Raw genomic sequence first — 25,720 nt, 5'->3', positions numbered from 1 at the left:
TAGTTTATATTTCCTTAGCCTCTTGTTTTCAGTGTTTCCTTTGAAGAATTGTAGAGCCATGTCTAAACATTTCAATTGTGATTTCAAATTATTAATTTTATTGTTTTTATATAGTCAATATATTACTATAATTCATACACAGACATTAAGTACTGTATTTATTTAACAAATTTTTAGCCAATAAGGTGACTTGGAATGTTTTGAGACTTTCTTTTTGTAAAGAGAACTTCAATGAACAACTGGAAATTTTTTTTTTCTTTTCCTAGGATTTGCTTACAAGACACAAGTTGCTCAGTGCAGAATTTTTGGAACAGCATTATGATAGAGTAAGTATATGAAATATTGCACCAGAATATTTAATCTGCATATCTAATGTTCGTAAACAGTGCTGTGGTTCCTCTGCTGACACAAAACAGAGAGTTACTTGGTCAGAAGCACAACGTGGTCTCTTCTCTTCGCCCATCGCCCTTTCCGTCCTCTTGCAGGAAAGCAGAATACTGCAAAAATGCAGAACAAATCTGTGTGACCAGTAGGAAAGAGGTTCTTGCTGCTGAGTGTAATGCAGTGAGATGGTAATACAGTGGGAAGAGTTACTGCCTGACTTTCACACTGTCCTTCCTTCCCACCAGTGGCTGCCTACACATAGCAAGGGAGGCAGCGGCTGAGAGGAGAGAACCGCGTGAGGAGCAGAGGACGGGCAGGCCCTGCACTGCCCCAAGCCTCCCTGCTAAGGCCTTTGAGGGCTGCAGCTCTGGCCCCAACCAGCACTGCCACTGGGCACCACAGAGGTCCTCCCTTCCTGTGAAATGAGATCAGTGCTTAGTCTGACCACGAGTCTCTCCTGCCCCGAGTCAGAGTCAGTGTCCTGCATGATAGTGGGCCTGAGGACTGCGGCGTCCCACGTCCTCCTCCACCGATAGGGCCCTGCTTTCCACCAGAGGGGTCCCTGTCACACCCCAGTGCTCCCCAATGCCACAGCAGTTTAACTATACCTCATCCAAGATTAGAGGCCTCACAATCCACTAGAATCCTTAGCTCCCACAAAACGTGCTTAGGTCTTAATTCTTCCACTAGTGACTTGTGTCTTTGGAATCTTAAGTATTATTAATATTTTATTGTCTTCTTTGCTGTTCAATTATGTTTGGAGATTCTAGAAAACAGAGTCCCTGCTTCCTTGTTCTTTGGTGTCTCTGTGCCCAGACCCCTTCCCATCCCGGCAGTGTCCTCACACTGTGGTACACACTGAGCCTCTCAGGAGCAGCCTCACCGGGGCTTCTGCACCTCTGTTCTTTCATCTCTGACCGCGAATGAGTTCCTTGTGTATTCTGTCAGCTCCAAGGGGCAGCACTGTCATTTCCTCAGCCTCCTTACAAGAGCAGACCCATGGGCTTTAGCATCTGGCTGTGCCCCAAAGAGACTTGGGGCAGCTTCCAGTGCTCGCACACCCGCCATTCCTGCAAGGTACCCTACCCAGGACCAGTCCCTGCCATGGGGATTGTGAAGATAGACTGCATAACTGGGCGTGTTGTCGCACACCTGTAATCCCAACACTTGGGAGGGTGAGGCAGGAGGATCATGAGTTCCAGTTGGAGACCAGCCTGGGTGGGCTACATAAGCAAGTTCAAGGCCAGCCTGCACTCTGTAGAGAGACTGGCTTTTAAAAAAAAAAAAAAATGGTTCACTACAAGCAGTGAAACAGTTTCCTACATGTTACTGGTGAATAACAGTGGTTAATAGGATTTTAGAAAACCAACATGAGTTACTCAGCAGAAATGTGTACAGTGTAAGAGATCTGAAGGGGAAGGAAAATTAATAAGGTCAAAATTGAGGGGCTTGCATATAAATGCATAATGTAGTAATATCCAAAACACTCCAGGGATTGCGGCGCATACCTTAATCTTCAGCATGCTGGAAGGATGAGGCAGAAAGATTGCAACCTCAAGTTTAGCCTGGGCAATTTAGCAAGTCTCAAATTTTTAAAAACTTAAAAGCAGTATAAGGATGTAAGTCAGTGTGAAGGCCCTGGGTTCAGTTACCAGTACAGTACTGAACAAATTTAAAAGACCCAAATACTCTGGCTCCAAATCACCTAATAACCAAAGCATGGAAGAAACTAAAATCAGTGAAAACATTTTAACATTTGTAAAGTAAAATATACAATAAAGTCTTGGTTTGCAGCATAATTTGTTCCAGAAACATGCTTGTAATACAAAGCATTTGTGTATCTTTTTTTTTTAATTTAGAGACAGTCTAATCTTGAACTCTCTGCTGCAGCCCTCCTGCCTCAGCCTCCCAAGTGCTGAGTTGACAGGCATGCGCCATCACACCTGGCCAAAGCATTTGTTTATCAAAGTGAATCTTACCCTTAATACAGGTTCCTCATCTAATGATGTACCTATTTAATGACTATCCAGCCTTAATTGCTGTTTGGACTCATGACCCATCTTTTTTAAATTTCGTACAGTTCTGTATATCTTACTTATAAAACCTACATGTCTTTCTTGTACAGTACAACTTGTTTATACAGTACTATAATTTTTCTTGATTGCACTGTACAGTATAATACTACAGTTTTATGTTGTCATACACCACAGTTCTGCATGTAAGTTATGCAAATAAAAGCAAAGTCATCAAGTTGGAGTTTCCTTTGACCATTTCTTTGTTTTGATTCTTGTAATGCATATACTGTACAATTCCTCATTTAGCACAGCCAGTTCATTTAAGGATCTTGTCTCCAGTTCCCAGAACTAAAAATAAAAATTAAAAAAGGACCAGGGTGTTTAGCTCAGTGGTATAAGCACCTGCCTGGCAAGCGCAAGGTCATGAGCTCGACCCCCAGCATAAAACATAAAATTAAAAAAGGACCTGTCATTACAGGAACATAACTCAGTCATTAAATAAGGATGCCTGTAATGGAAACTCAGATGACATGTTCCACAACACAAAAATACTTAGGAAAATGATTACAATGTCATAATATGACACAAAGTAATGAAATAGGGCCTGGGGTTTAGCTTAGCAGTGTAAGCGCCTGCCCTGGCAAACGCAAGGTCGTGAGTTTGATCCCTGGTACCCAAAAAAAACCCAAAAAAGTAATAAAATATGAAGCAAAATAAATTAACCAGCATTTAGTGTTGAAAACCTTGGCTGCCGTGAAGGAGTGTTGGTGGGGGCCTTGAGAAGACAACTTTCACTACTGTGTCTACTAGGATTGCTGCTGTTTGTCAGCTCCATGAGATCGTTTCTTTTCCTCCAACTGTAACAAGGAACCTGTCCAATAAGCCTTACTTTTGCTCCTTGTGAGAGTTTCGTGGAAAAGCGACATTGCACTGGTTAAACACACTCCTCATGCCCACACTGCAGCCTGGCTCGGCCCTGGGTGGCACTTTTCTACACAATCTGGCGCTGTTTCCCACATAACACACCTGCTAGTTACAGTTGAAGTGAGAGATTCCTCTGCCTTTTTCTCCTCCTCTGCAGACAGGATCTCTGTAACATCTTGCTATTGGGAGTGGATCACCCCCAACCCCACAGAGAGAGTGGCGGGAGCAGCTGTTGGCTCACTTGTGATCATGTGGTGCTCAGTGTCCTCTGCTTGTGTTGTGAACCACTGCCCATTCATCTTGTTAGGCCCCAATAGACGTGTTTGCCATCTGTGGAGTGCTCACCGAGCAAGTCACTTGCAGTCCAGGGTTTCACTGTGTTCGGCTGCTCAGAGGTAGCCTATTCCATCCCTGGGCTGAAACCAGCCGAGACCCACCCCAGTCTTAAGCCAGATGTGCAGCACCGGAAGTGAACAGCAGGTGCAAGTGTAAATGGCACTCAATAGAGGACAGCCTGAGAACGAGCCTTGAAGGGCCCAGGTGAGGTTCGGGAAGTGTCCAGCACTGTTAACCTGCCCTTTGCCCCAATCCAAAGAGAAAAGTGCAGCCTGTCTGGAGGAAGGCTGGACTGCAGACACATTCCTCAGCAGGTGCCCTCGAACATAAGTTCTCACCACCAAGTTTGTCTTCAGAATCAAGCAGCAGAAGCCAGGCTCCATGACACACATCTGTAATCCCAGCACTTTGTGAGGCTGAGGCAGGAGGATTGCAAGTACATGTCTCACCTGGCAATGCAGCAAGGCCCTGTTTTAAAAAAAAAAAAAAGGTGGGATGCAGCTCAGTGTGAAGGCTCTGAGTTCTCAGTCCAGCAGGAAACCTTAACTGGCGTTTTCTGTCAAGAAGTTGGGGATAACGTATTTTGTGTGACTGCTTCAAAGGCAGATCCAGCTGTTTGATCATCAGTTTGGTGATGGTATGGGGAGAAAGCAGGGTCCACAGGCTTACCCCGAAAAGAACAATGAACTTGCTGGCACGCAGAGTAGGTAGTCACACCCACTCTGCCTCAGGCAGCAACTAGGAGAGCACAGGTCATTAGCCTGGCCAGCGGGCCGGACAGTAAACATTTGAGACTGTGGGCTGCATGGCCTGCCAGCTCCTGTCCATAGTACTGCGAAGCTTCCGTTAGCAATGCATAAGTCCATAAGCGGCTCAGTTCACAGTCAATGAGTGAGCAGGACTGGGGTCAGTAAAATTCTGCTTATAAAAACAGGCGGCCAGCAGCTTTGGCCCCTGGGCCTTGATTTGCCCACCCTGCTCTAAGCCAGATGAACGGCTAATGAGAACCCACCCTAAAGCAGAGGCACATGTAGGGATAAACGATGACACAGGAGGCCTCTAGCACAGTGATGGGAAACCTTTCAGAGACACGAGCCCAAGCTGAGACCCAGAAGCTCCTTAATTACTGCAGAAGGGCAGCACTACAGGTAAACCTCAACACTGAAGATTAGTTTTGAGGAAACCACTCACATTAACACCTTTTGTCTTAAAAACAACCTGCATGCCCTAGGATCATCAACCACTGCCCTGGCACCTACCACAACCAGCGACAAGTCAGGAGACAAAACAGAGGTTGTGGACATTCAGAGCATTTTAAACCTATCTTGAGCTAAACAAGCAGAATACAGTGGCCTTGTCTACCAGGAGGCCTTGGCCCCTGTATGCCTGTCAGTTCTGGTTTCCTGCTCAGTCCAAAAAGTGCAGGGCAGAGAGCCCAGGTCTCCCCGGAGCAGCCTTGTGGCCTGCTCGGTAGGATCCTCCCACCCCTCAGCATATACATATGAAGGGCTGTGTCCAGCTCTCAGATCAGAGCACTGCGCATCCCCAGATCATCCCACAGGCTGTGTTCTTCCTTCTGTGTCCCTCCAGAAGTGCTTTTCTCCTCATTTCTAAGCAAAATCACTCTCCCCCAAGTTAGCACTTTCTCTGGCGTCTCCTGTGTAACACGGTGCTGGATTTCTTGTCTCCTAAGTCTCTTATTTGTGTGGTATGAAAAGGAGCCAGTAACTTCTCTTTGTGGTTGACTTTGGACAGATTCAGTTTATGCATAAAAAATAAGAACCCTCTATTTCTAACACCAAGAAAGAAGACTGACTCCACTGTAGGGAAGCCATTGGGGAGGGCTGTGTCTTGTGCATGTATAATCTGGGGTGCTGGGGGCCGGATCCCAGCAGATTCCAAGCCTAACTGGAAGTTGTGGGAATCTGTCAGGCCATCACAGAAGTGGCAGGTAGTGGCACCCAAAAGGAGTTGATGTATTGTCACCCCAGGGCCTCCAGGGCAGGCATGGTGTTAGGGACCTGCCCTCAGGCTCTGTAACTTTGCCAGTCTTTTCTCAGATAACCTGGATGTGTTTTCTTCTCTTAGTTTTTCAGTGAATACGAGAAGCTACTTCATTCAGAAAATTATGTGACAAAGAGACAGTCACTGAAGGTATGACAGATTCCTTTGTTTATTTTGTTTTGTTTTATTTTAAACAGGGTTTTGCTATGTGGTCTAAGCTGGCCCTGAAACACTGTGAAGCCCAGAGTGATCTTCCTGCCTCAACCTCCCAAATTCTGGGATTATAAGTGTGGCCTGCCACACCCAGCTCTGACAGATTCTTGTGTCATTTTCTCTCTTTACACTGGGTTTTTGAAGTTTGGATTTGGGGAAAGAAAGATGTGCTACAGCAAGTTACAGGACTTTGGAGAAAAATACATCCGTCCCCGATGGGGATTTTTACAGAAAAGCGTGGCGCTTAGGCTCAGGCAGTGGTCCATGTGGAGACCTGCCTGCTTCCTTGTAAGGCAGGGACCCACGAGGGAGTGCACAAAAATTTGAAGAGAACTTCACAGTGTAGATTTTAAAGCCCGGGCTGGAGATTTAGCTCAGCGGCATAAGCGCCTGCCTTGCAAGTGTGTGGTCGTGAGTTCAATCCCCGTTACTGATAAAAAAGAAAAAGACAAAAACTAAACTAAGATAAAATAAAAAGTAAAAATAAAATTTAGAATTTCGCCATCTGGACTAAGGTGGTCTAGGTGCTGTGTGCCTTGAGGCTGCTGCCACAGGGACGACAAGTGACCTGGCCACACTCTGGTGCTTTGTATCAGGACAGGATGTGGCAGTTCCAGTTCAAACTTTAAAACATTAAATTCTAGAACACAGGTTGGCAGACGGTAGCCCGTGCACTGAGTCCAGCTGCTGCCTGTGTTGTAAGTAAAGGTCTGAAGGCCAGGTGCATGTGGTTAGGGCTGCTTCCAGGTGCAGTGGTGATCGGAATAGCCGGCCCGACGCCGTGTGGCCTGCAGAATCTAAAAGGTTATTGCTTGGCACTTACAGAGAAAGCTTGCTGCCCTTGCTCCAGAAAATTCTCACATCAGCTCATAGTGTATAGCCGTGCCCTTCTGCGTCTGTCAGTAAGTGGTCCTGACCAGGACTGCTGTACAGATGGAATCACCAAGACCCGGGGAGGCTGTCATTGCATTGGAATGTTTGTCAGGCCCACTTTTAAGTTCAGGTCTGCCCCGAGGTCTACCCTCTGAATTCATATTGATAAAGACTCCATTTTTTTCTCCCCCTTCCAGCCATGGGGAAATGTCACCTGAAGACCGTATCTGTGGGAAGATACGAAGGACATGTGGAGCATGTGTCATGCTTTGTGTCCTTTGATAAGAATGCTCTCTGCCCTGCAGATACCAGTGGAACCCTTCCATCTACCAGCTGCTTCCTTCTTTTCCTTAAGGCTGTAACTGCTGCAGTCAGGGAACAGTGACAGCCCCACTCGGGGACACGGCACTACTGCAGTCGTCAGGCAGGCCCAGCGCTTCCTGTGCACTGCCGTGACAGAAGCTGCCCTCCCCGCAGCCTCGTGGCCTCATCCAGGCTCCCGTGGTGTGGTTAGATGATCAGTCCCTACACTTCTGCCTGCTGAGGGTGACCACTCTGTTCTTTAGAGTTCAGAGCAGCTTGTGGCAGCCCTTGGAGCTGCTGTTCCTGAGTTGTTAGTGCAATAGGATGGAGACCCCTGTCTGTCCTCCTCTGCCATCCTTAAGGGGTCAAGACCGTCCTCTCCAAGGGTCACATATGCTGCACAGCTCCAAGGAGTCTAAGGCAGATGGGAGACTAGAGGAGAATAGGTTCAGGCCCTGTCCTCTTCGCTGGGGCAGAGGAGATATATTGACACACAGTGACCTTTGACAGAGCTTTGCACTCCTCACCAGCTTAGATGAGGAGCAAGAAAGAGAGCCTTTTGCTGTTCAGAACTACCCGTATAGAAAGGAAGCTAGGGACTGCCCTTCCTAGGCCGTTAGTGGTGGAACCAGAGCGGACAGCTCATTCCTGCGGCTCGTTCACTGCGCAGACCACGCTGAATGTGTCACGAACACGGAGCAGGGGTACTTTAAAGATAAATTGCAGTTTGTACTCTTTCTGGCAGCTGTGTTGGCCTTTATTTTTCTGATGTTTATCTTGCCAGCATATTTGTATTTTCTTTGTAAGACTTCAGGATTTTCATTTTTATGTCTGAAGAAATTTAAGAGTTAACTGCTGTCTTCCCTCAGATAACTGAAGCCCTTTTCAGCTTCTCTTTGGTTTCTTTGGTTGAGCACCACGAAAACTATAAACATTTACATAATACTAACTTTTGAGTCTTCATAAAAGCATATACAGATTGCTTTCCACTTGGAAATTGTACATTTTGTGATTCAGATTGATAACGAAGTCTAAGTTTTTAAGTTGTTACTATAAATTTTTTATAAACCTCAAGTAGAATAGATTCTTACACATGAGACTGTTTTATGTGCTATGATGATGAGTTACTTCCCTAGAGATGAGGTATCTAGAAACGTCATGGCTCTTGGACACAGGCAGGAGCCAGGAGAGAAGCCCAGAGCAAGAGCACTGCGTGTGCGTCTTCCTCCTAGAGGCCCCGTCCATGTGTCAGCACTCACGCACACTCCATGCCCTGTGCTGCCCACCACTCCTGAGGCGCAGACACTGTCCCCCACCCCCAGCCCACTCCCACCACTTAGATGCTAAGACAAGCACAGTGTGTGAGCGCTTCACCAAGGCTCCAGCACACAGGCATGGGGACCAGCCCCTCACAGGTTCTGCCCCTGTGCCACAGTGAGGAGGGGGCTCTGCATGGCTCCCCAGGACACAGGGCCTGTACATTGGGCACTGAACTGTAGCTAGAGGTGGCACCTGGACAGCCTAGAGCAAAATGTAGACCAAGTGATGGTAGCCAGGCGTGGTGGTGCACACCTGTAACCCCAGCACACGGGAGGCTGAGGGAAGGTGATTGCTATGAGCTCCAGGCCTGGCTGACCTACACAGAAAGACCCTCTTTCAAAAAAAAAAGGAATAAGCAGTGTGACAACTTGAGCACTGCAGGCTTCTGTGATATGATCAGCTCTGCGTAAGTCAGCCGGCCCTGAACTAGGGGGGTTCAGCTCACGGACACCTGGGTGGCGAGGAGACTTATCTGTGGGAGCCTTGCTGACAGCCAAGGCGTGCATCTGCTATGGGCCTTGCCCATGTTACAGTGGCTAATGGCTGTGGCGTGTGGCGGGGTCGGGGTGTGGAGAGCTGGTTAGGAAGCCCTTTATCCCTTCATGGTCTACTAAGTACAATTTGAAACAAATGAAATATGTCAGATGACGCTAAGGCTACTTAACAAGAATGACAGTAACTTTTCCCCTACATGTGCTCTGGGGTAGTTTCTTCAAGGGTTTGCACAAGTTAAGGAGCAGGCCCTGGGTAGGCACAGTCTTGGGCCCCACATACCCTGTGCGCTCTGGAGACAGCAGCATCCTCTGAGCCTCCAGCCTGACACAGCCCCCTGTTTGGGCTGTCTGTTAGTACCCTGTGCTTACTAGTAACTTTTAAACTAAGAGTTTGCATCTAGCCTTAATAGTCATGTAAGAATGACTGTTTAAATGTCTTCTCAGCTTCTCGGTGAACTACTGTTAGACAGACACAACTTCACAATTATGACGAAATACATCAGTAAACCTGAGAACCTGAAACTAATGATGAACCTTCTACGAGACAAAAGTCGCAACATCCAGTTTGAAGCCTTTCACGTTTTCAAGGTAGAGTGTACAGATCATCAGCAGTATCGTCCTCCAGCCTGGTCAGTCACTTCATGGTGGTGTGGTGTGACATTTAAACCGAGAGACAGGCTTGGAAACAAGATGCATGTCCTGTTTGGGTTGGGAGCAAGTGTGTACCAAGAGTGTTGTTTAGCTCAGCGGCCAGTGCCTGCCTGGCAAGTGCAAGGTCCAGAGTTCAATTCCTGGTACCAGAAAAATAATAATAATAATTTTTTAAAAAGTGTTGTTGAGGTAGTTCTCCTACCTCAGCTTCCTGAGTGCTGGGATTCCAGGCATGTGCAAAGTTTTTATTCTTAAAATCCAGTCAGACTTGCTGTGGCCACACACTATTTCCTCTCACATTATGGGCACTAAGCATTGCACTTGGAGGCTGGTGAGGTGAGCCGCAGTCCCTTGCAGTGCCCGGCGCCTGTTCTCTCCACCTCAGATAAAACAAGCCCTCTGAAGCCTGAGCCCCGCCTTCAGTGGCCTTGGCACTCGTGGGGCACAGGCTCCTGGTGACCCCACCTTTTCCTCCCCGTGCTGCAGGTGTTCGTGGCCAACCCCAACAAGACGCAGCCCATCCTGGACATCCTCCTCAAGAACCAGACCAAGCTCATCGAGTTTCTCAGCAAGTTCCAGAACGACAGGACCGAGGACGAGCAGTTCAACGATGAGAAGACCTACCTAGTTAAACAGATCAGGGATTTGAAGAGACCGGCTCAGCAGGAAGCCTAATTTCCAATAAACACCTCCAGTGTCAAACCCAGATTCAGCTTCTGCTGTTAGCTGTTCAGCATCAGGCACCCTTACCAGTTCATGAGGAACTTTACTGCTAATCTGCTGTTAATGAACGGTTTTCATTTTACCATTTTGTGTTTCGGTCCAGGTTGGAGAAAGTAGCTGCTGCCGCTTGCACACTAGAGCCACGGGCTTCCTCTTGATCTTTGTGTTGTTTCCGAGTTAATGGACTCCGCGCTGGGAGTTCTGCCGTGGGGCACGTGGTGGGATGGAGGGTGAGTGTGGGTGGGGCGGGGGCGTTGTGGGACAGGACAGGACAGGACAGGACAGCGTGCTTCGGCTTTGTGCCCTTGGGGGGACCCATCCGTGCTCCCGCAGACCCCTTGCCTTCTCCAGAGGAGCTGCACCAACCCAGAGGGGCCGCTGTCTGCAACGCGAGCTTTGGGCAGGATAGAAAGCTGACATGCAAATAAATTGATTTCCTAAACTTACAAACTTCTCAAGGGTGTGAAGCTTAATAAGATCATAAGGAAAATGTATATATGCTTTTCACAGCTTTCTAGAACTTTCTGACGTTTGATTTTCTTGAGACTTGTAAACCTGGATATGTTGAAGGGTATTTGTTAATTTTACTTTTCCAAGGTATTTTAAAGCAGTAGAGCTAGCGAAGACACCTTGCATTTCATTTCAACACTGCTTACAGGTTTCTTTTGTATATAATTCTTAGGATGCTCATTTCTTTTAAAAGATTTAATTTGTACAGCAGAGGAATGTTATTGTAGTAGTATGTAACTATTACCTAATACTGAGTTTTTGCAAAAAAAGAAAAAAAGAATGCTCATATGTAATTGAAATACTTCAGATCACATGAAAATGCTGATTTAACATTTAAGGATCACAGCATTAAAAGGAAAAGTAAACCAATCCTTTGTATTCAGTTACCCGATGGGTGCCCATAGTAGGCGGCACCAGGCCTGGGCCTCCGTCCACTCCACTCTCCTGTGTAACCCTGGCCTCACGTGCTGAGGTGGAGTCGCCAGCCGGCCGGATCTGTGGCTGATACAGATCATGCTGAATTAACGCTGATTTGGGGGGTGGGGGGCCTCTAGCGCACCTTTTCTTTCTTGGAGTACGTAATCCATTACAGTAGTTGTGAAACCAATGAATTAAACCTTCACCTTCTCTTAGGAAGAATTCCTAATCCTAGGTGTCCTATGGGGAAATTTATTTTTTTTTAATGTCCTGTTCCTTAATGCTGCAAATTATCAGTATTTATAAAGTACCTGATTTTGCACCACTTTTTCGTTACTGTGACCACGGCAGAACAATGTCTTCTGGACTATATCTGTGTAGTTAGAATGGCATCTGTTCATCTTAGCGATATGAAGATCACAAGTAACACCTTAGTAATCAGAGTTTGCCAGTTTGAATTCAGCATGGCTGTAGCTGATTAAGAAATTTACATAATTATTCTTTGCTAGCCTGTCTCACTAATTGAATTATTTATTGGCCAGTACAATGAGCCTCCCAGCTGATGATCTTTAAGGAACACCAGTTAGGAAACCTCTCCAGAAAACAGATTTTGCTGTGTAATTTAAGTGGCAGTCCACAGTGATTGGTTTTTCTGAAGCTGTCGTCACAGGAATCTTCAGTGAAATAATCCATGTCCCCTACTGGAAGTAGGGAAAGCATTCGATCCCCTCGAGGAGCTCTTCAGCTGGTGGGGGCCAGACTCACCCCATAAGCACGGTGGGCTGTGGTCTGCGCTGTGCTCCGCCCTGCGAGCTCTAGGCCCCTGCGTTGAACCAGCACAGTGAAAGCTGAAGGCGATGAAGGCTGTCTGATCTTTTGTTTTTAAACCAATATGAAAAGATTCCAAATTTGAAAATTGCATTTGAAGTTGTGATCATTTGATATCTTCACATTGCCAAAATCGTTGTGCTGGAAGTCGCTTCTGTTTGTGTTATAAAGGTTAAATTTTACTGAAGTTACTTAATGAGATTTTTTTAAACCCTTTAAAGCAAAAAGTGGGGATGTAAACAATTATTAAAGCATTTCCTTTCTCCTTAGGAAGAGTAAATTTCTTATCAGAATACCTGGCTGGCCCTGTAATTTAAATTAAAATAAAATTTTGGAGAAACAGCAGTGTCCATCTTCCTAGTATCTCAGTAGAATCCATGCCGCTGAAGAGCCCCCTCGGGAGGCCAAGCCGAGCTGGCTCGTAGGGGACAGTGCTTCGGCGTCTCTTAGCACCTGAGACCGTGCTCAGAGTCCATGCAGTTCCCGTGTCCCGTCACTGACCCGGAGCCACGCCTGCTGTGGCAGCTGCCACCCCACAGTGGCCCCACAGCCCGGGAGCCAGAAGGGGCCGGCGCTGAGTGGGAAGGGAGAGCGGGTGGCAGAGGCGTCCGGCCCAGGACCCTGCACGTCCCTCCCCGCCCATCAGTGAGCTGGAGACCCGGACGTGCCCTGGCTATGGGCCGTGAGCTCTCGCTCTCTGAAGCACCACGGGAGCCCCGGAGCCTGTGCCGGGGTATGCCCCATGGGGTCCCCCCTTCTTGCTGCAGAGCTGCAGACTAGATTGGGCTGCTCCCCGCACCAAACTGACATCCCGGCCTGCGTGGGGGCACCAGCAGGGCAGACCCCAAGGCCAGATGACCACCCCGGGGCTGCCGCCATCCCAGGTGTCTTCTCCGCCATCGGGTTCCCAGAGCTGGACAGCGAGGTGCGCCCCAAGCCACGCGGCCTTCTCCAAACCTGCTGGACCTCACCCAGACGCCTCGCGAGCAGCCTGCGCTCCCCCACCCCAGCCTTCCGCCTCGGGTCTCCTGCGGCTTCCACGCGCGTCTCCCCAAGTCCAATCACCCAGACCTACAAACTCTTAATATGGGCCCAGCGTCGGGCCTCCAGGGAGAGTGACGCTGCACATGGCGGTGTCACTTCTCTTCCAGCTCGGTGGAACCACGCTCCCTGGGCAATCCATGTTTGCCACCTAAACTTTGGTGTTCAGGGACAATAACCAGCTGGCACCGGTTCCTGGCCAGGGCTTCCACAAGGCGCACATGCCTGCTGGCTGGTTCCTGCCTTAGGCTGAAGCTTGAGGTTCCCTGGCACCCCGGAACTGCCCCACGCTGGAGGCAAAGGGCCTTCCCCGGAAATGCTGCCACACACACCTCACTGCACACCCCAGACCTCGACCCCTGCCCTCCTAACCAAGTTCTCATCCCGAACAGAGGTGAGCGTTCTGCACTCAGCCTAACCCAGGCAGCTCGCTCTCCTGCAGCGCAATCTGTCACCCACACACTAGCAGGACAGCTGGTGTCCCCTGCTTCTGCTCACCGTGATCGCCTGTGTCCCTGCCTCGGCAGTCCCCTCTGGACCCAAGGGAGGGAGGCCCATCTGTCAGCAGAAGCAGCCCTCCTCCCGAGGGGAGGACAGTGGCGCAGGAGCAGTGTTCCCCAGGCAGGGTCCAGAAAAGCTTTCATTTCACATCTGCTAAACCAGGGTTTCCTGAGCTGGAGCCCCAAGCAAGCCTCCTCCCTGGGTCAGCTTGTGGGGCTAGCCCGCCTGCCGCCAGCTCCTTGTGTTCCTTCTGCTGGGTGGCCATCCCTGTGGGCAGAGGCTGGAGGCAGCAAATCTAGGGGACACAGTGCCAGAGGTGTGAGTGCCAGAGCACAACACGGGGAAAGGCCTGGCACAGCAAGGCTGATGCCAGCCCCAGCCTGTTTCTACTGGTCCAGGACTTCCTGAGGCCCAGAGATGCCTGTTGCCTGCTACCAAGCCTCACTCAGCCAAAGCCCCCAGATTCACCTTTCAGAATCCGCAGGGCAGAGCACACCTAACTCAGCTGGCAAAGTGTCACGCTAACAAAACTGAGAAAGACCCAGTTCTCTTACACTCTGCTCCCCTAAAGAATAACTTTTCTGGAAGGCATAGGATGGCCTTACCGGTGGGTTGGAGAATTAGAGAATGGGTACCTTGGGGAAGAGCTTGACCAGATCCCTGGGGAGCCTCAGTCTGTCCTCCACCCCATCCTCCAAGTCCATCCCTTCTCCAGCCAATTTGTGCCCATATTTTTTCAAATTTTATTGCATTTTTTTATTATATAGTAGATACATTCAGTGTGAGGAAACTGATACACATGTATGGCACCCCTTGATCCTTTTTTCTACCCCTGTCCTGGCTCCCCAATCCACATCCCTCTCAACGTTTCAAAGAACCAACTTTTTTTTGCCTTCAGGTTGGCCTCGAACTCCAGCCTCAATCTCCCCAGTGCTAGGATTACAGGAGCACACCACCACGCCCAGCCAGAACCAACTCTAGTTCATTGGTCCTTTGGGTTCTTGTCTTGTGTTACTGTTTTCTGTCTCGATTTCTCTAATTACTATTCTGATCTTTATAATTTCTTTCCTACTATTAGTTTCAGATTTGGATTGTTCTCTCCAGAACCTTGAGATCCATCATTAGGTTACTTATTTGGGGTTGGCTGGTTTTTTGTTCGTGCATTTACAGTGCTAATTTCCCCTCTTCAGATTGATTTCATTGTACCCCTGCATGTGGTGTGGTGTTTTCATTTGATTCAGAAAACTTTTCATTTCTCCCTGATTTCTTCTGTGATCCACTGACTATTCCATGTTCTTTAATCTCCGTGTGTTGGAGTGGTTTCTATGGATTCTTTTGCTGTTGATTTCTTCTTTCATTCTACTATGATATGCAGAGAATTGGTTTAATATTTTGCATTTATACAATCATGTTTGTTGATGGTCTAAGACAGGCTGCTTTGGAAAAACAGTCATAGTTTACATGTCCACTGGGGGGCGATAGAGTCCCCTGGTTTAAAGGCTGCTGCTGAGGCTGTGGGACAAGCCTTCTCAGCAAACTAGGATAGGACCCCGCAGTGAGTTCAAGGCTACCCTAGACCACATGGCGAGAGCCTGGCTTAGAAATACATAATAAGTTAAATAAATAAGAAATAAGTTAAATAAATATCAAAGGGAAAGACATTGGCCAGGCCCACTGTTCTTGTCGCCTACCCCCTGCCCTGAGGCTGCCCGCTGGCTGGGACAGGCAGGTTCCCAGGTTCGGGCGGCACATCCTTGGTTTCCTCCTAGGTCAGCTGTGGCCACAGGCCCTGACCCCACCCCCACCCCACCCCTTTAGTGGCTTTGGGGCGGCTGGGGCCAGCTAGTGGGGGTAACACTCTGGACCACCCTGCGTGGATACACGGTTCTCAATGGGGCAGCAGTGCAGGGGAGCCGGGACCAGACCCAGGCCCCCAAACTCAGGGGAGGGACACGGTGCTAGTGTCCCAGGGTTCCATTGGGGGGGTCCACGCAAGGAGGGGCAACCTGGTCGCTGCAGGGTCTGAAAATTCCTGCCCTAGTATAAATTACTGCGCGGTTATGGCGGAGGTCTGACATGGCAGAAGGCCAAAGCGGGGATGCCTACCACTTCTTGCTTCTTCTTTAGCCCTAATTGGAACTCCGCTTCCTATTTGTGCATGGAGAAAACTCTAATCAACTCCTCACGCTTCATCAATGCCCTCCCTAAGCACCACCCCTATCTTCCATACCCCACGTTCTGGCAGAGAAAGCCAGGCCTCTGGTAGTCATGGACTTCTCTCCATGTCCTTGGAATAAAAGCTATTTTTTTACTTTATATTCTCTTTTACGTGCCAAAACCTCTTTCATAATGGTGCCTCAATTCATATGGCAGAATGAGTGGCTCCTGGGAATCCCAGTTTGACCTCCCCTGCCTAAGGACCACCTTTTTCTTCCTCTGGGACTGTTTACTTGTCACCACTCATCTGCATGCAAAGCGACCTTCCTCACTGAACACAGGTGAGCTGCCATCCCGGGTTCTGTTCCTAATTTGCAAGCTTGAGGCAGAAAATCTATCCTGCCATCCTGGAACAAGGATACCAGTTTTCATGCTCCTTAGGCCACACTGCTTGAGCAAAACTGCTGTTTTTGTTCCCTGACACCCCACCCCGCACTCTTTGGTGGCCGAGGAGAATGGTGTTGGGATTTTCCATGTCACACTTTCAAAACTGGTGACGACCTCTTTTAATAGGTGTGACCCAGGACAGCTTCCACATTCCTGGGGGGGAGCTAAGGCTCTTACATTCCAAGGCAAAGTTGTTCTCTCAGCTCACTTATAACTCAGTCATGGGAACCATTTCCTGTCCCCCAAAAGACACACCTCTGGGGTGCCTGGTTCATAACCTTGGTGCTCTTGGCCTCTAGAAGGCTATAAAAACCAAAAAGCTGGTCTTTTATTTATGCTTTTGTCACAATGGCATCAAGTTGGCAGAAACCCTTCATCTTTAGGCCTTTTTCACTTTAAGGACGTATCCTTCTCTCACTCTGTCTTACATGGCTCTGCTCCACCCTCCTTAGATGATGCATCTCTCTCCTTCCTCTGCCTTGCCAGCATTCCAGCGAGCCGAGTGGTTCTCAGCATCCATCTTGATGGAGCTCACATGGAAGACAGCCACCATCGTGCGGCCCTCCACCACGTGACAGGGCACCACTATCTTGTGATGGGTCTCAGGATCAATGGCCGCCAGCTTGTGGCCTCTCATGTGATGAGCAGCAGCCATCTTGCTGCAGGTCACATGATGACCAGTCGCCATCTTGCGCTCCCTCACTGTGTTACTGGCAGCAACTAGGCTGCTTCAGGTCACATGGTGACCCACCAACAGCCTATGTTTCCGTATCGCATGGTGACAAGCAGCCATTTTGTAGCCAGTCATTGGGTACTTGCCCACACATGCCTGCTGGATGTTGGCCACTCGGTGGCCATCTACTCCACAGCCTTCTCAGCCTCAGTCTCTGCTCCCACTTTGGGAACAGGCTGAGCCTGAGGGATCAGGTAATATCCACCTTCCTTTTTTCCTCTCTGATCTTTTCTGGTATTCTTATTTCTGACCTATTCTAGTATACTTATTCCTTCCTTTTCTGGTATTCTTATTTCAAGAAATCTCCATTAATTGATCTACAAAAAAGTTCACACTATTCTATTTATTATAGTTCAAATTGGCCAAATATATTTGAGTTCACTCTGATTTTATACGATGATTTTCAGTCTATATATCTGTTGTCTGTTCATTTGTCTGCTCTGTAAACAGCTGTTCCTTTTTATTTGAACTCAACAATTTTTTCCTCCTCTTTTACATTTTCAGATCATTTAATCAAAGTTTATTTGTGTTATAGATTTTAAAAACATGCTTCCACCTAGGTTGCCAGCTGGCCAAAATGATGCTAAAATTGATTAACCAAATTCCCTTGTGGTGAGGAGACATTGGACAGGACTTCAGTTAACGAATGAGAAAGTAGCCACCTGGTAACTTTAATCAGCTCTTATTCATTAATCAGAGGCCCCAATAATCTCCATAGCCTTACGAGTGACACCTCAACTAAAGTTCATATGACTAAGACAATTCATTGTTGCTGATCTGATGGTATATTCATGCCTTCAAATATAAAACTGGGATTATTTATGATGACAAGTGTTTTCTTTCAGATCCAGATGGCTGCCTTTTTCTTGTGTTCCAGCCAGGAGATTCAGGTCACACCAACACAAGATCACCAGTCAAATAATTTTCAAACAAAAATTTATGTAATATATATGTTATACTTAGAGATGCTTAAATAGTACACAGTCCAAACAGTGTCACAAATTTCTTCACTGCCCAAATGTTAAAACACTCATGGTTAATAGAAAATAATAGTTCCATTTAATGTTCTATGTTAAGCTTACTGTCTCTACTGCATTGTACTGTTATCAATCTTCTGGATGTTCAACAACTACAATTAAGAGATAATTACAAATTCCTTTTGGATTCCTTTTGCTGAGATCCACCAGATCTTTTCCAAAATAAGGTTATATGATACATATTGGGGCCATAATTAACTATACTCAACTGACATTAAATGACACCGCAGCTGATTTCTCTCCTAAATAAAAAGGTAAAATTAATAAAACAGGCCATCCTCCAAAAATCAGATGGCATTAGACATTCTAACAGCACAGGAGGTACTTATACAATTGTAAAACCTAAATGTGTGTATGACAAATGAATGACATGTCAATTTCTAAAATGCCTTGGACCTAATCTTTATCCTCCTTATGGAAAGCCATTGCTAAAGTTATAATCATAAATACCTTTTGATTCTATTATTTGACTCCTGCATATTTAATTGATTCTTTACCTTTATCTCCTTTAGACTTAGGCTGTACACCTACCCAAGATAAAAAGCAGATGTCTTGTGACTGTGGAGGAGACAGATACCTTTCTCTGTGGGCTAGATCCCAAGACAAAAGGCTAAACTTGGCCCTCAGACCCCACAGGGAGACCTTCTTAATGTGGCTTTTCGTGTTTTCAACAACAGAGATAAAAATTAAAAGGAAAAATAACAATCTGATCTTTTAGCAGTGACACTTGGAACTCTGAGACAGGTAAACCGACACAAGGTGGAGCTTCCTGAGCCCTTCCCAGACCATGCTTCAAGGGCAACAAAGAAGGACTCTGGGCAAGAGAGTGCCCCAACCCCGGCATTCTTCTGAGGCCTTGCAATCTCAAGGGCCATTGGAAGAGCTACTGTCTTAGCCACCAGTGAGCAGGTAAGCCACCCTCTAACTCCTTGTCCTCATAGGAGATCTCATGACCACCAGATTCATCACTGACTGATCTACTCAGACTTGCTGCTGCTGAAGACTGATGGGGCTCGGGGTCCACAGCCCTCCATTTAAGGTGTCCTTCTCAGAGCCCCAAGTCCTACTGGAGGTCTCAGGTAAGACATTCTCTGTACTTGTGGACATAGAAGCCATGGGTAGTGTTCTTCCTGAGTTTTCAGGCCGCTATATTAAATCTTCAGTCTCTATAGTGGGTGTTGAGGGCCAACCTACACAGCCTTTGCAGACAAGGCCTATTCTATGCAGGCTCCAAACTCAACGTCTTCTCTGGTTGATTCCATAGTTTGAGATACCTCCAATCCCACCTGCACTACCTATTTTAATTCATCTCAGGGATCCTTCAATTTTTCCTTGCATTCCCCAATATTCCACAGTTCCCAAACATTTACAGGGACTTAAACCTGTAATTAAGCACAATGGTTTTCTTAAACCTACCCATTCAGCTTATAATACTCCCATCCCCTTGGTATTCAAGCCTGATGGATCTTATCATCTAGTGCAGGACCTTGGAGGTAATCAAGAATGCCATTATCACAATCCACCCAATGTTCCCAAACTGTTATACCATGTTCTCTCATATCCCTCCCTCCACCACTCAGTTTACAGTCATAGATCTTAAAAATGCCTTTTTTAAAAAAATGTCTTTTTTTATTCCATTGTGTTTCCACTCTGAGGTCTCGACAACTTACACCTGTTATCTCTAATAAAACCTCTCCTCAGGGACACATAACACCTCCTTCCTTTCCTATTCATCAATTTCATTGATACAACCTTGGTCAGGACTGGCAGGTAAATTTTATACACATGCCCTGCCACAAAACTCTCAAATATCTTCTCACCTTTGTTTGTACTTTGTCAGGATAAATAAAAGCCTTTTCCACAACCAGGGAGACTGCTGATATACTTACTAAAGTCCTCTTATAGGAAATCATCCCAAGGACTACAACCAAAGTGAAGCGGCCTCTACCTGGTCTTCTTGGCAACCCCAACAGCAGTCACAGTTGCTAGACTGCCATCCTCGTTTCACATCACTCAAGTGGTGCCCTCCCAGCCCTAAATCTAACCATCCTGAGTGGTCATCTCATCTTCTATTGCCCACCTATCTCCGTCTCACCAAGGCCTCACAGCCACAACTCTAAGGCTAAGTCATGTTTTGTTACCCAATTTGGTTCCTAATTCCTTATATTCTATTAGTTAATTATCTTTTTTTTTAACATTAGGACTCTTGACGGTCTTTCCTAAAGACTCCCACATCATGCATAAAATCGTCTTTATGTTGTTCTACATGACAACTGTCTTAATTCTCCCTACCCTCAGCTGTTTAGTCAAACCCGAGATCCCTGTGGGCCTAGGCTCTTATCTCCCTTATAGTGACACAGACACAGCCTCCCCACCCCTCTTATTCTTTCCAGCTCAACTCCTGGGCCTGAGATAAGCCCTACCGACCTACACTCTTAACTGTTACCCTCTCAGGTGGGGGAATAATCACCTCTCATAACTTTACTCCTCCTAACCCCACCCTTATTTTTCAGAATTCCACCTCTCCAGGGTCCTTAACTATGATAGTGGCCTGCCTCCTCGTAGCACCTTGTCTAGGTTTTTTCCAGTCTAGTATGCAGGTGTTCACCAATGGTGAAGTTGTCCTGGCTGAAACACCTGGTATCAGCTTCTGCATGGGCATCAACCATCATCCAATCAACCTTCCTAAACCCCAATATAGCACCCCCTTTCAGCAGGAAGTAGTAAGAGAGACTTTGCCCTTTTCCTAACAATACAAAGACGGGAATGAAAGGTTCTTGCCCTAGTATAAATTACTGTGCAGTTATGGCGGTGGTCTAATGTGGCTGAAGGACAAAGCAGAAATGCCTACCACTTCCTGCTTCTTTCTCAGTCTTGATTGCAACTCCCCTTCCTGTCTGCATGTAAAGAAAACTTCAATCAGCTCCTCGAGCGTCATTAATGCCCCCCTAAGCACCACCCCCAGTCAGAGGTTATATGTATATCCCATGCCCCACATTACCCACAGAGGGACCCAGGCCCCCGGTGGTGGTCATGGACTTCTCTCCACCTCCTTAGAATAAGGGCTATTTTTTACTTTATATACTCTTATGCCAAAAACTCTCTCTGACTACTCTTCGAGAAGAAAAAGACACATTTTTGGAAACTCAGCTTCAAGGAAAACAACTAAGTCCCTGACTCAACATGAACAGCACCCAGGCTGAAGAACAAACAATCTAAGTCATAGGGTGCATCCACAACCAAGTCAGGGGTGCCGGGCCTGTTCGGGCTCCGCGCATCGCTCAGACAGCACCCCAAGGCCACTGATAAAGAGCCGGGATCACCAACTTTGGGGCTTGACACAGGATTTAGGAAAGTACTGAAAGAGAAACTCGAACAGGCCGAGTTTAGCCGGTGCCTGGGGTTAGGAGAGGCGCTCTTTAGCAGATTCATCCCTGTCAAGCGCCTGTCCCAGGAGACACCAGAAATAATCTCCATCCCCATGAGGGGCCTGGATGTGACTGCAGCCTCCCGGGATAGGGAAGCTGCCTTCAGGAGCAGCTGCAAGAGGGCGGGGCACAGAGCGGGGCCTGCATGCGCCGGCTCTCAGGACCGGAATCAAAGGACAGAGCAAAGGCGCAGGCTTCTCGGAGGTCAGGGCCACACAGGAGCGTGACACAGGGACGATCCACGGGCCACCAGATAATGTAAGGGGGAAATGCTACAGCTCCCGACCGGCTGGGGGTCTTTTTACTGAGAAAGAAAACTGCCGTCTGAGAAGGGCCGGAAGGGGGGGCCCGAGCCCGCTCCTCGAGGGGCTGTGCTGTGCAAACCCCCGAGGGGAGGCGGTTCAGTTGAGGCAAAGCTGTGCCCACTAATGAGATCACAAGCACAGTTGCTTGGGTAATGTTGATTAAATGAAGGTCAAATGGGGAGCCAAGTCATGGGAGCGGGCTCCCTTGGACCCAGCAAGGAGGTCTGGTCCCCACCCATGGTGACAGGATCAGTCACTGCTGCTCGCCCCTAGGGGGAGAATGCGGAGCTGTCATTTCTCTGTCCCAAGGCCTGACCTTCAACAAACACAACACCAGCCACGGTTGTCTTCTGCACTGACTTCTCCAGCACCCAGCCCCAAAAGCCTGTAATATCTCTAAATGATGTTGCCATTCTGATCCTGAAGTTTGGGGAGCCACCTACTCAGGGTCCTTTTTCTGTCCCTTTTAGACAGAAACTTTCCTTTCAGTAAGCTCTTTCTACTCTTAACCTCCATTTTCCTGGAATTCATTCCTCGAGTTTAGGGAACACAAACGCGGCGTTGTGGGTGGGAGTTACATTTGCCCTGTGTTACTTGGAGGTCCTGTGTCACACACCCGCTATCAGCAGCAGCCCTGCTGTCATTGCCGACTTCCTGTGCAATCTGAAATCCCTGGGCTCTCGGTCTCCCTCACAGAGAAAGAGTCCGTCCTCCGGCACCCAGCGTGGCCGGAACCAGCCTTACTTCCTAGGCTCTCTTTGTCCCTTTTGATGACCTGGTCAGAACCATCGGTGGATGTGAAGGGTTAACATTTACTTAGGGCAAAAATAACACAGGAACAGAACTGCTCAAGGAGAAAAGGGTGTTACAGGGGAAAAGGAGAAGGTCTATCCTGCATAAAGACGGCTGCAGAGCTGGCTGCCACTGTCCTTGTTGGTCTTTGACGGTGGCTCCAGGCGGGCAGCCTGCTGGACACTGGTATCAGATGCCAAACTCCGCTTGTTCTCAGGTCACATGATTGGTGATGGGTGCAGGGCTCGGGAGCTGCGCATGTGTGAGCAATTGTCTCCACTTGGCAGGTTATGCCCAGTCTCCTACGCGGCTTCCATTCTTTTTTTTTTTTTTTTTTTTTTTTTGTACCAAGGATTGAACTCATGACTGCATGCTTGCAAGGCAGGTGCTTATGCCACTGAGCTAAATCCTTAGCCCCTACCCTGCTTCCATTTTAAATAAACATTTCTAATTAAAAATTAAGCCCTCAGCTGGGCACGGTGGTACACACTTGCAATCACAGCATTTGGGAGGCTGAGGCAGTACAATTGCCGCCAGTTCAAGGCCAGCCTGGGCTACATAGTGAGACCCTATTTCAAAAAAAAAAATTCTTTGAACAAAGTATTACAATATCAACATATATGTTTTCACTTATAGTAAAGACTATGTTTTAAATGAATTCACTACCTGTTAATAAGCTCATGTTGTAAGCAGTCCTCTCAAATGTGACAAAAAACTGAAAATGTTTCTGGAACGCATGATGATGTTGATAAGCAGGACTGTGAGATAGAGGCAAATATTCACATACAAAGACGGTTATAAATGTGAGAGAATTTGGGGTTTTTTGAGATAATATCTCACTGCATAGTTTAGGCTGATCTTGAACTCACTTTGTAATCCAGGCTGGCCTCGAACTTGGAAGGATCCTCCTGCCTCAGCTTCCCCCGAGTGCTGGAATTGCAGGCTTGCACCGTCATCACAGGCTAAGAGAGTTTTTAATCAAGTCAGATGTATTAGATTTTCACTGCTGCTGTAAAACACATTTAGAGGCTGAAAACAAGGTGACTTTGTTATTTCAGGTCAACAAATCATATTGCAATGGCGAGCAAAAAAACAAAACAACATCCAGGATTTGCAGGTAGATTTATTCATGTGGATGGGCATTGATCAGATTCATTCCTGAAATATAAGACCCTGGTGGCATAGGACTTACACTGGCTAAGCACGCAAGAAGCACAGAGGCAGAAGGATTTACCCTGGGCCTGGGGCAGAGCTTATTGCCTGACAAGCACAAGGCTGTAAGTTTGATCCCCGGTACCAAAAAAAAAGAACTATTACCTGTACAACTAACAAACTGAAGTATACTGGCTGGGGCGGGAGGCATTTTCTGCCACAATCTAGATGGCTCTGCTCCTGGTCTCACAAGGTCAAAATCAAGGTCCTCGATTAGGCTGCTGGCAGAATTCAGTTCCCTGTGGCAAACGTCAGAGGTCTCCGTTCTCTTTCTGAGTGTCAGCTGGGAGCCTCTGCCAGCTTTTAGGGGGAGCTGTATCCCTGTCACCTGGCCTGCTCCCCCCATTCCGCCCCACCGTGCTGTGTGGGGTCCTCCTCCTGCCTTGTTCTGTTTTCCAGGCCTGCGGACTCCTCAGCCAGGACCCATGCAGCTGCTCTCGGGTGCCCCCCTAATTTAACCTTCATGACCTTAAGTACATCAGCAATGTCCTCTGCACCATGCTACGTAGCCAGGTCGCAAGTTCCAGAGGTCGGGATGCAGATGTCCTTGGGAGACGCTGAGGCTGAACCATGCAACAGGAAAGTGTGCCAATTATCCTAAGTCAGAAAGAAGCAGGATATTTGATTGCCTTAGTTGCTTCCCTCATTGCTGGAACAAAATACCCAATGCCCACGACTTAAAGGAGGAGAGGTTTATTCTGGCTCAGGTTTCAGCCCATAACCAGCTGTCTCCAAGGCAGGAACGCATTGCCAGGCATCTGGGGGAAGAGAGCTGCTCACAGCATGAGGCACAGGAAGCAGCCAGAGAGAAGGAAGGGAGGAGGGAGAGGGATAAACTAATCCAGGCCACGCCCACAGTGACCACTCCTTCCGCCAAGCCCCGCCTCCAGAGAGTCAGCAGCAAACTCACCAGTGCAGGGGTCCACAGATCCTCACGCCCCACGATCCAGCCACCTCCCAGAAGCCCCACCTGTGAGCACTCGAGGCTTTGGGGGACAACAAGATAGAAACAGTAGCCATAAGGTTCTCAAGCTGGACACCACTGACATTTTAAACTGGACGATGCTGTGCATTGCAGGACACTCAGCACAGTGCTTGGCCTTACCAAGAGGCCAGTAATGCCCTAAGGGACTCCAGCCTGGTGTGATAACTGGAAATGTCTCTCGATTTTGGCAACTGGCCATCTGGAGGAGGACAAATCACCCCTAAATGTGAGCTACACACAGAGTATGGCCCTAATTTGGGCAGAAAAATGAAGTGTACACACACACTCATGCTCATCTATGTATGGGAAGTAGAAAACACTGGGGGGGGGATAAATAATAAAGAAGTAATAATAGTTATCGTGGATTTTGTCCTGGCTGTTTTTGTTTTCATTTAGACTTTCCTAAGCCTTCCAAGTTGAATAGAAATCACTTCTAAACATTATTTTAGAAAGCCATTTCTCCCCAAATAGATTTTTAAATACGAAACTGATGTCTCTTTTGCTAGAGACATTCTACCAGCCACACTTCACGGCTGCTCCGCTGTACTGTTGAATTTCTGTGTCTATTCATAGCTAAGTGATGTTTTTCTCTTTTATTTGTCAGAGTCCTGTGTCTGAATATATAATCTATGCCCAAAATTAATGGAAGCATCAAAAGAATGAGCTGTTTCTTTTATCTGAAAGAACCATCCAGTTAAATGGCCCGGCTGCTCTGAACCACTTCTTTGGAGATAATTGCCTAAGAACTTTTTCAATGGTTTCCTTGATTATAGGCCATTATATTTTTCTACTGCTTGTCTAGTCCATTTTGGCCATTTCTACTTTTTTATTTTATGAAATCATCCACTTCTGAATATTCATGCTTATTAGATAAGATTCTATGTTTTAAAAAAAAAAGCCTTATAGTTTGTCTTATCCACCATTCCTATAGTTATATAACCTCTCTCATTGTATTAATATTTTGTTTCTTGCTTATTATGTAATCCAGGGATTTGTCTTGTTTAGTTGCTTTCAAAAGAATACCTTGGGGCTGGGGATTTAGCTCAGCAGCATAAGCACTTACCTTGCAAGCAGGCAGTCGTGAGTT

General features: G+C 47.3%; 1 protein-coding gene across 1 annotated transcript in view; it reads left to right on the top strand.

The window, feature by feature from the left end:
• Cab39 (calcium binding protein 39) overlaps positions 1-12,337 on the top strand; it is a 51,180-nt gene extending 38,843 nt beyond the window's left edge. Inside the window, exons 5-8 of the mRNA XM_013157556.2 lie at positions 267-326; positions 5,748-5,813; positions 9,311-9,454; positions 10,004-12,337. Coding sequence (XP_013013010.1) covers positions 267-326; positions 5,748-5,813; positions 9,311-9,454; positions 10,004-10,192 — 459 coding nt within the window. The 3' untranslated portion in view covers positions 10,193-12,337. The remainder of the gene's footprint in view (positions 1-266; positions 327-5,747; positions 5,814-9,310; positions 9,455-10,003) is intronic.
• Positions 12,338-25,720: the final 13,383 nt, after the last annotated feature.

This window comes from Cavia porcellus, unplaced genomic scaffold, assembly GCF_034190915.1.
Source record: "Cavia porcellus strain 051 isolate PalLab524CR breed Dunkin Hartley unplaced genomic scaffold, mCavPor4.1 scaffold_26, whole genome shotgun sequence".
NCBI lineage: Eukaryota > Metazoa > Chordata > Mammalia > Rodentia > Caviidae > Cavia > Cavia porcellus.
Note: the sequence above shows the minus strand (reverse complement) of the source record. Positions and strands in the feature narration are given on the sequence as shown.